Source organism: Pleuronectes platessa, chromosome 13, assembly GCF_947347685.1.
Source record: "Pleuronectes platessa chromosome 13, fPlePla1.1, whole genome shotgun sequence".
Taxonomy (NCBI): Eukaryota; Metazoa; Chordata; class Actinopteri; order Pleuronectiformes; family Pleuronectidae; genus Pleuronectes; species Pleuronectes platessa.
This window is the reverse complement of record NC_070638.1, coordinates 23,939,561-23,950,913: the sequence shown is the minus strand read 5'-3', so window position 1 is coordinate 23,950,913 and position 11,353 is coordinate 23,939,561. Positions and strand designations below refer to the sequence as shown.

General features: G+C 39.2%; 1 protein-coding gene across 1 annotated transcript; it reads right to left on the bottom strand.

The window, feature by feature from the left end:
• Positions 1 to 281: 281 nt before the first annotated feature.
• Positions 282 to 10,854, bottom strand: frrs1a (ferric-chelate reductase 1a). The gene is made up of 16 exons (XM_053438937.1): positions 10,659 to 10,854; positions 10,325 to 10,467; positions 10,007 to 10,101; positions 9,109 to 9,256; positions 8,863 to 8,979; positions 8,329 to 8,400; positions 8,044 to 8,142; positions 7,146 to 7,296; positions 6,748 to 6,861; positions 6,368 to 6,483; positions 4,683 to 4,769; positions 4,318 to 4,415; positions 3,333 to 3,391; positions 3,076 to 3,219; positions 2,874 to 2,932; positions 282 to 374 (listed from the first exon to the last, which is right to left on the bottom strand). Exons 1-16 carry the CDS (start codon positions 10,852 to 10,854, stop codon positions 282 to 284), a joined length of 1,791 nt encoding a protein of 596 aa, XP_053294912.1.
• Between the last annotated feature and the right edge of the window lie 499 nt (positions 10,855 to 11,353).

Here is an 11,353-nt window from a genome sequence, read left to right as displayed (position 1 = left end):
AATAAAGGAAAAGCTATTTTGCTGATTCAAGTTCTTTCTCGAGGGCCTGGAAGTGCCTCTGTTAAACCTTAACAATGCCTCCAAATATAGGAACAGAAGAGTAATTAAAAACTAAAATAAACTACAGAAATAAAACGTTTGAATATTACAAAAAGGAAACATATATCAAAATAAATTTGATTTAAAATAGAATGTTTTATAGTCTTGACATTATTTCTTTCTGTCATGGGGCTTGGCTTAATTGTAGAGCAAGCCTTGGTTAAAAGGTCCTGAAAGTTATTTCAAATGTCAGCAATAGAAGACAACAAGGCCACCAGTAGACCAGAGTTTCCCAAAGCCAGGGCAGCCAAGATGAAGGACTTTGTGAAGGACCCCTGAAACACAAAGTACAGTAAAGTTACAGAGTATAGACACAGAATGGATCTTTCATACAGTTAAAAAACCTTTCTCAACCATTGTCTGTGTGTGGATTTGTGTAATCAGCTGGAGTAACATCCTCATCAATGTCAAACATGACTGAAATACCTGAAGGCTTTCTTTCTCTACCCATTTTTATTGTAAATACTTCGGGACCTGACCCTTGTAAACTTGGGGTAGAAAGTGTCACAGCAATGTTAGAGGAGAAGATATCAGCGACAAAATATAACTGTGATGTCTGCTTTGACAGTTAATATAGTTAAATCAGTCAATCATTACAATTGCATTTGCAGAGCCCTTATTTATAAATCACAATTTCCTCCATATGGCTTAACATGGTGTGACGTTCTCTGTTCTTAAAAGTCAACAATAGTGAGGAAAAATGACAACAAATATCAGGTGAAAAATAAACATTGAAACCTAGACAGCTTTAATTGAGGGATACCTCTCCCATGCAGGACAGACAGTAGCGCACTAGATGTCAGGTTTTACAGAGCATATCAAAAAAATAACAATATTCATGTGCTTGTTGGCTTGCTAAGCCAGACTGGCTAGTCATCACTCTTAAGCATTTAAGAAAGACGATATATATTTTTTTGGAAGACTTTTGTTGAAATGTAATATTTAATGTTTAACAAAATGTTGGGTCCTATACCGAATGTAGTCTACGACACATAAAAATGAATAAACATATGTAGATGAAGACCAATGCAACATACAACAATAAATCGTTTTTTTTTATCATAAATACATATGAAAGTGAGGATAGGTTGGCTTGATAGTTGGAGGTTTTGCTGTGAAAAACCTATGTAAGTGAAACTTTGAGTTGACACTGGCCCTGTTTAGACCTGGTATTAACATCTGTCCTGTGTGATCTGATCACAAGTGCTCAATCAATCAATCAAATTTTATTTTTAACGCCCATATTCACAAATCACAATTTGTCTCATAGGGCTTTAACAAGGTGTGACATCCTCTGCCCTTAACCCTTAACAAGAGTAAGGAAAAACTACTAAAAAAAACTTTTAGCAGGGTAAAAGAACATAGAAAGACAGAAGTGCAAAAGATGTCATGTGTAAAGTCGAACATCACCAAGATAAAGGTTTTAGCAGCATTGATAAGGGTAAACAAGTGAAGCACAACTTAAGGTCAATGAATTGATGGATAATTGTCAGTAATGGTCAAGTTTCTGAGGAGAAATACTTTATATCAAGCAGTCCTACTGCAATCATGGTCAATGGTCAGCAGCCAGCAAGATCATGATCCACCATCAAGATCGGATGCCACTATAGTCCAAAAGCCTTGTCCACTGCCGCCATTAGGATCCATCATCAGCTGCCACCTCGGTCGTGGTCCACCACCATCAGCAGATTGACAGCACGATACAGAATCCTCCATACTGCGCTCTCTCGTGCTGGATCTTTATAATAACAACTGTACAAATACTCCCCAAGTTATATTATATTGTAATTATATTGTAATTATTTTGTAATTATATTTAATTATATTATTTATTTCACCCTCACTGTACAACTGTAATACTCATACCGTTCAATATTTATCCCTTCACTTCTCTTCTCTCTTTTTCTTAGACCATCGCACTGTTTGTTTTGTTTTGTGTTGTTATGTGTATTCTATGTAAGCACACTGAGAGCCACTTCACCATGTCAAATTCCTTGTTTGTGCAACTTACTTGGCCAATAAAACCTGATTCTGATTCTGATCATTACGATCTCTGATACACGATCCACAGATCGGTATCCATGATTTGGCATTGATTACAGGTTTGCACTTACCCAAATGCATCTTGAAGACCACATTCAGAGTTTGTCTGGGATGGATGTGTCCATAATATTTTGACCATGTGTACGTCCTGGGCCACATATGACCTACCGCCTACCACCTACTCAGATTATGTCTCCGACGTGCTGCAGTTTATGCGTATTTTAACTTTTCTCAGTGTCCACATACATACATACATTGATTTGTTATTAGCCCCCACCACAATATCAGCACTGATTATCATGACGTTAAATATTATTTGCATACAGAGCAAGATACAGGGGACATATTTATGACGCATATCATTACCAGGTGTGAACACATGCTGTCCACTGATTGGATCTATAACAACGAATGTTAGAAGAGGGTGTGACCAGGGTCTCTGTTACAGTTATGTTGGGCAGCTGAGCAGTTGTGGAAATACAGAACACTGTTACAGGAACTGCAAACGTACTCCCCGGTTCAAGTTACTGAGTTCAAACGTTCAAGGACATGAGCTGGAACATTCACATAATAATACTCTGTAATGAGAGAGGCAAATTACTAAAATGTTATTAATGAATTTGATTCATATGATTCATATCTATCTGCTATTTCAAATCACAAATATAAAAGAATAAAGGGTTTGATATTGGTGCGGAGAAAAGTCATGGCAGTGTGAAGTGGGTACATACCCAGGTAGAGGGCTCTGATTGACCAGAATAGAGTTCCTGTAGCTCATCTGACACTACTGCTGTAGGTAAAACAAACAACAGTTGGAATCTGATGTGCTCTGCTAACTTACATCACCTCATTCCTTATCATGACAATTCATCAATACACCTGTACACCAGTAGAAAAATTCATTCATAATCAATTTTGTTTAGGTTCCCATACCTTTTTTGATATGAAAGTGTTTGTGAATCAGGAGCATGAATCTGAATGAGGCCAGCCATGTCACATAGCCAATCAAAACATACGTCGCCCATGGCTGGGGGAGGAGCAGTGATGATTGATGTGTACCCAGGAACATGGTCGCCACTGTAGACACATAGAGAAGACAATCTAACTTTAAACAACCAGGTATGTCCTGTGAAGTGTTTAAAATGTTTGTAGAGAGACATCTTTGGAATTTAGTCTTCAAACTGACTCACCTGCCATGATCTCAGTCAGAGATCCAAGTCCCCAGTGGAACCAGTTAAAGAGATATCTCCTGGAGAGAGAAACAATAATAGTAATAACCAATGTTCTTAAATGTAGATATAGATAAATCTTTAAGTCACATTCTCCCTCAATCAATCGTCTAATTTTTCAGCCAGTTATTCACGCTGACAGACAGTTTGGCCTCTGAGCCAAATAAAAAGTTTAACAGCAAGTTCATACTCAGCTCTCATGACAAGAATATTTTCAATTCGCTTTTCACACCAAGCACAAAACTGAACAGTTCTTCAAAGTTTTAAACCACCTCTTGCACACAGTGCTGACTCTGTCCAACACATCATAATCCTTTTAGACCTCAGTGCAACGTTTATTTAGAATATAGGACAAGATGTTGAATATCCCTTGTACGTTTGAGGGTCTTCTGCACAATGTAGGTTACCAAATACCAGTAGATGTGAGCAGGTATTAGTGGCCACGTGGGATGTGGGACATTTACAAATACAATTAGCTGTCAGTCATTCCATGCTCCTATCTAACGTTGAAACATCAGTCAGCATCACAAACTATTCTGGTTCAAATCTTATCCCTCATACTGGCAACAAGACATATACTTCTACAGCTGCAAATTCTCAGATACTCTAAAAAAAAGGCTTCCCCCAAGGTTCTAAGCATGGCTCCCTATAGCCCTTCATATTTTTGAGAGGGTCAAACAAAAGGGAAGCAGGCTCAGCAGAATTATTGTTGGTTCAGATGTGCATAGTGTTATTTACAGTGCTCACCAAACTCAAAATAAGTAAAAATAGATACAAAAAGACTCAAATAGAAGAAATAACATTGCACTACTCTATGGTTCCCCCTTCTCCACGATACAAAACCTCTGTGTCATTTTTGACCCCACTGTCATTTGAGCACCATACAATCACAACACTCCATTGTTATTTCAGACACGTGCCTGTACAATAAATGTGTAGTGTTTACCTGTGAGAGTCAGGTGTTGGTCTGAACACAGCTGTTATTGGTTGAATCAGAGTTAAAATCACAACACAACAGCCCAGGTAGGGATGGACACCTGCATGCTGCCAGCCAGCCACACACACACACACACACACACATACACAATATTAAAAAATACTCTATTAACCAATGTATGTTCTAAACTTATCGCTCGTTACGTCCTCTTATGAGGTTATGTTTTCATTACCATCTGTCTGATGAAAAAAATACGTCCATCAATTTTGTGGAGGGGTGACCCAAGGAAGAACTCAATAAATTTATGCTGACAATTAAATTCAAATTCTATGATTGTCCTGATGAGTGTGTGTGTGTGTGTGTGTACACTGTACCTTGCTCCAACCTTTCCTATAGATAAATGGTAGGGTAAAGGCAACAATGGTCAGCGTCATAGTTAGCATCATTAGGCCTCGATGAACCTACATACACAAATACACACACCAAAACACACACACACACAAACACACACCCACACACACACACACACACACACACACACAAACAAACACATTATATTAAAACATTCAATATAATGAAAATCATCAGAGGGGCTGTGTTTACCTAGCCTGACGTTGTCATAATCACAATTCTAGTCAGAATGTGAGTCTGAGACCGTTCCATTGGGCTGTGATTATGGGGCGTGTTTCAACCGAACCAGGAAATAAAATGCCTCTTCGCTCTATTGGATAAACCTACAACCAATCAGAGCAACGTAGTATGTGACGTATGTTAAGCGACTCATTGTGAGTTATATTTACTAACACCGGGTTCACACCGGACGCTGAAGCGAAGCCAAAGGAACGATTAAACCCTAACCCTAACCCTTAAATAACAGCTGGCTCCCATCCACTCCCATGTTAAACCTTTGTGCGGGTCACACCGGAGGCTGAAGCGCCGCGCTGCACCAAGGCTGCCTGGCGCCGTGCAGCGATCGTTTTCGGCGTTGAGTCTATTTTTTGCGCTTGACACGAGCGTGTCGCGCCAGGAAAAAAAATGTATTTAAAGAAATTTAAAGGAAAAATTATTTTCATATGATATAAATGATCAAATATGCATCCCATACTTTGAATTCCCCTTCTGTTGTCCTGGAATTTTAATTTTACCAATGACATTATTAAATGTCCCCCTCTGCCCATCCACTACAACCACACATGCAATGATGAAGATAAAAAGAGAGCGAGGGGGGGCTTCGTAGTCTCCATATAGGCTTGAGTGGAGAATACGTAATTTACCCTCGACACCCGACATTTAACGGAGCAAACAACGGAGAAGTTCTTCAACATGGATGACATTAAATTAATAATTGAAGTGGAGAAGTACAGTGAGTTGTATGACCCTCGGAACATGTTGTACAAAGACAACACCAAAAAAGACAAATGTTGGGACGCTGTTGCTTAATGTTGGAGCAACAAGTAAGTATATGCTTGAATACTACTGGATCAACGGGTGATATTATTAGCGCTGCCCGGCGGTTCAGCGTTGTTTCAGCGTCCGGTGTGAACAGCCAAGCGCCGGCGCGATAGGGATTAGCGCGGCGCTTTGGCGTCGCCTCCGCGTTCTCTGTTCCTCTTTCAAAATGAATGCGCTGTCGATGTCTTCTTAAAACAGACTCAATGGCAGCATCTACACATCTCAGCTCTCCAGCGGCAGGTATGTTTGTGGAAAACAAAGTCAACCCAAGCGCTCTTTGATGACTTAGTTGATTACGTAACTGCTGATCACATATCTATGGTTGATCATCTGTCCATCATCGTATAAAGCCCGCCCTGACAATGTGATTGGTCCGAACAGCTTCTGTTCGGAGCATAATTTCTCCCCTATGGAGCGACTCCAGAGCGAACTTCCCGACCGAAAATGTTGTGGGCGGGGCTAAGTTTGTCTGGCATCCAGGCTAATGTTTACCCTGCTTGTGTATATAATTATAATATATATATATATATTTGTTCCTCTTTCATAATGTTACAATGTCACATTGCAACGTTGTGTGTGTCTGTGTGTGTGTGCATTATAAATCTACCTGGAACCAGACTTTCTGTCCATACAGAGTTTGATTTGGCCAAACCTCTTTATAGAAACTGGCGATGAAGGTACCAACACTCCCAGTTAGCATCCATGCTAACAGCATAAGAACACCTAGAGTAGTAGAGCAAATTCAGCAGCATGTATTCCTAATGATTACACTAAGTGTTACACTGCAGGCTACAAAACATCCCAATGGCAAAGCAAGTGCATAACTACTCCTACAGTTAAATATTTTATACAATGAGATGGGATTATATGACATTATATATTTTACATTCTGTATGTTTAGAATCAAACCTGGCTAAGCCTAGTTAACATGTCCTTGGGTTAACATGACAAATCTAGACATTCATAAGTTATATTAATGTAATGTACCATGTGCTTTCATTATGGTGGGTCCTCTGGAGCCTGTTAGTACCTCAGAGGGGCCTGTGACACATTTCCTGTGGACGGACACTAATGGTTGTTGATTATGTTTCCATATTTTACCTGGAGGAAAGAGACCAAGAAGGTGCTTGTTAAATCCCTCTGAGAAACATAGTTTTCCAACTAAACTGTAGGTCAGTGAATATAGTAAATACTGTCATAAATGCATTAGTGTATCATAATACATTCAAAAGATATGCTCCATAAAGGTTTCCTGGGTTACTGTTTAACAGTCCAGTAACATAATAAAACAGATTGATAAGAACTCCAATCAGCCTCCATGATCCAAGATGACAGCCAGGGTCAATGGGTTCAGAACTCAGCCAACTCATGTGTATTATGCTTACCATACTGAGCATGTCCGCTGGCTAGAAACAGAAAGTACTCTTGGTCCAGGTCATAGCGGCCCGGTTCCTGATTAGCCATTTTCACCGGTCTACTGAACTTGCACTGGATGGTTCCATCTGCCAGCCGCCATGATACTGAGGAAAGTCCAGCCTGCAAAAACACTCACACAGAGAAGAAGAACGATGACATTTAGCTGGTTTGGCCTCTGGAGGAAAATTGATTTGTTTGCTTTCTACTGTACTTTACAGTAAACATACTTCATATCTATCTCATGTGTTTTGCTGAGACATTCAAATTCGACCTGAAACAAAGTCATTTCCGCTATGTATTAAGCCTAAAAGTCCAACAGAAGTGGCTAAGCTAGAAGAATTAGCATCTTCGATGGTCCCTGAATGTACCCTGTCTGAGGATATCAGTGGAGATCTTGGTTTAAAACACGGTGTAAATGACGCCAATTCCAGTCAAATATAAAGGTTGGGGCTTGAGGACACTTGGATGACACCACACGAACAGCATGGAGGCATGTTATGGTTTTTCTGTTGTTTTATTACGTCTGAAGAAGGACTTACCATTGACTTCAATTGTATTTGATTCTGCTCTAACAAAGTTTACTCCAGAGGTGTTTTGTGGACTCAAACACTCCCCCCCCCCCCTCCATCGGCATAGGGGTGAGTATATAATGAGTGAATTTTGAAAAACGTTTGTGAGACTAAAATGTCAAAATGCAGTTGAAGAGAGAGATTTAACTTTGGGCGCAGGCAAGATGACCCCCCACTGATTCCTGTCTGTTCTTAACTAACCACATCCTGACTCCAGTTTTCAATGATATTTATTTTTCTTCTCCCTAATTTAGAGAGATTTTCCTTGTATTTATCCAGAGTGTTGGTCTTGTGTCACCTGTGTCTGGTCCTCAGGATGTGTTCGTCCGCTGACGAAGGCTGCACTCACTGAGACTTTGTCCCCATCTTTTACACACATGTACACATCATCATTGCCCTAGACACACAAACACATGCAAGAACACAACGTAGACATGACATAGGTTAATAGAAGTTCAATGTGCTTGCAAACAGATCATACCAGGACGTTTTCCTTATTCTATTAAGATCGAAGCTGAAAATGTTTTTTTCATATCACACATTACGCAGTATTTAGGGCAAGTAGGTAGAGGTACTAACTTACCATCCATGTGTCCCAAGACAGAGCAAAGGCCACATATCCCTCCGCTGGGCCACTCAGCTCAAACATCACAGACTGCAGACAACATTGATGAAGATACATAATGTGACTTTGCAAATCTTAATACATGCATATAATATTCTTGTGATTTCAAACACCCCGGTCTAAATGCTGTTATGAAGTTCAGGAATATAATTAACTGCTTCATCAACTGTTTAACATTGTATTCTATTCACTGTGTTCCATTAATATCTATTATAGTATTCAGTCATACGTTCAGGAACTGACAGTGGGTGTGTTAGTGCTGGAACACAACAAATGGAGTAACAAAAAGATTCTCAGCTAAACCAGAGACACAGAGACAAAGGTTATCATTAATCTTCGTATTTATACAAATTATTCGTATATTTCTTATTTAATTAAAAAAAGCAGCAGATTAACTATCAAATATACCTTGTTAAGACAATGTTTCTGCTTTATTTAGGTAAAAATACCATGTATCTTTAAATGTATTCATGTAATTGTTAATCCCCAAACCGTTTTGTCTGGTCCCTCTGTCGTCATGGACAAGAAGAAGCAGTGTGGATCTTCTGGATCACAGCCTACAGGGTCCAGCAGGCAGGATTTAGATTGGCCGCAGCTGTCAGACGTGAACTAAACGAGTAGGAGGAGAGGAGAAGTGTTTTTATAATCAGTATTTTATCATTTTACATTCACGTTTAATGATAGCAACTGCATGTTCATACAGTGAATCAGTGTCGCAATGATTAGTTAAAAACTCACAGGTCCTGGCAGGAGAGAGGATGTGGTCGTCTGTACTGGAGCAAGTGTAGTGGTGGACAGAGGTGGGCGAGGTGTCACACCAGGTTGATAGATGATTGGTCCAGGCAACTTCACCCAAAATACATTGTAGCGTTGGACTACAGTCACACTGGAAAATATACCCATAGAGACCCATTAATAAATTCAAGGATGTACACAAACACACAGCTTTTTCTACAACACATAAATTATTGTTTTTCCAAGAGCTGTTAACAAAGACACACTGTTAAGGTTTTAGTGAGAGTTAGTGAAAAAGGACAAAACTGGAAACTTAGAACACTAGTAGAGGCTGAGTCCCAGTCACTAAGAGTTAAGGTAAATGTGCAACCTACATGATTACAGATTGTGTTTTGAGGTCAGGCCATCATCAAAAATTAAAGGAGCAATTTGTACAATTTATTTAGAGATTTTTTTCACAGAAGCCAAATTAAAAGGAAATATTCAATGTGTCGGTGTGACACAGACTTTCATTCACCGCCTCTTGCACAATTTATCTTCAAAGTAAAGCACAAAAATTGTTTAGTTTTGTAATTGTGCTTTTGTAGTTGTGCAGTTGTGAACTTGGGTCTGAAGATCCAGTCAGTGGGTCAGTTCAGCAAATAATTCAAATGTATATATAAACCTCATACGTAAATGTTACTAAAGCATATTTGGTTTTATTTTATAAAATACTTGTTCATAAAAAAGCTCTGCACACAACATCCAGCACACAAATGATATTGATGATATTGTTGCACTGTTAAAAAGAGGACTCGCTAATGACAAGGAATAATTTTGAAGCAGCTCCAACACATTAACACAAGCCAAGCAAACAGCCCATTCCAAAAAGGCATAACTTTCCATTTAAGATGAAACTCACAAAAACTCAACCTCACTGGGAGCATCTTTGGGAGCATTCCAGATGACAACAACCTCTGTCTGTCTGTCTTTACTCGTATGGCTCACTGCTGAACCCTAGACTCGCACAGACACACACACACACACACACACACACACACACACACACACATACAGACGATTGTATATAATATTAGGTTTTTGCTATATTATTGAGTAGATGGCACAATGTTAATATTGAATATCAAGATAAGGAATCATATTATTGTATTAAGTGTGTATCCTTATGTCATCACTACTACTATGTGATGTGCCTTTATGTACATGTGTGCATATGTACCTGCTGCTTATTACAGGTCAGCAGCTGTGTCCTGTGCGGATTGGTCAGGGTGAAGCTGCCGGTGGTGGATGCTGAGCCCTGACTGGCTGCATCTCTGGCCTGAAGCAGGAAGCCCTCAAAATATGATGTTCCAGATAGAGTGACTGGTAATGTATTAAAGCAATATGTTATTAGTAGTTTTGAGAGTTGTGCATTTATAAATCTTTTTGTTCAGTTGTTTTGACAATCAGAAGAAGTCTGAATGATTCTCTATCTATATTTCTTAGAGGAATGATCACGATGGGTTTCCTTGATATTTGGGCTGTTGAACATTTGAATGCCAGTTGTTGGTTACCTTGGATATGATCTCCGGGGCTGAAGGTGCTGGTGTTGGCTGTTAGTAGATAAGGGCTTTGAGTGGTCTGAGCCGGGGAACCGTGCTTTGGTTCCATGCTCCCACAGGCTTTGGTGACTTTACCATTAGCATAGCAGCCTGCTGGCACCCAGTAAGCCACAAAGACAGAGGAGAAGAGAAGACAGTACCAGCCCATCGAAGACATTTATGACATGAGGTAGAGGGTGTGACAGGAAGCCGAGGGTGTCTACAATGAAACAGAATTAATTCATTACATGACAGCATGTGTTTTGTCACAGTAAAATAAACCGTGAGTTTTCCACTACAGTGTGTATACTTATATTAGCATTATTACCTAGTCATCAGGGTATGCTAAAAATTAATTACATGTAATCGAAATTCATTTATTAGGTAACAAAAGTATCTATATAAGCAAATTGAATCATCCCAGATTCATTAAAATATGTGTTATTAGATTATGGTTATATTGAGAAAGATTCCATGATTGTAACTTAAAAGGAGCAAATATAAGTACTCAAACTCACAATAACTAAGGATATAAAATAATGTAATGTGTGTCTGAAATCTGGTGTTTGGTAAACAAGTATGTTTTACCTTAGGTAGTCTCAACCTTGTACCCCAAGACTCATATACGAGATAATCTGTGGTGATTCTGTTGTTGGTTGTGTTGTCTT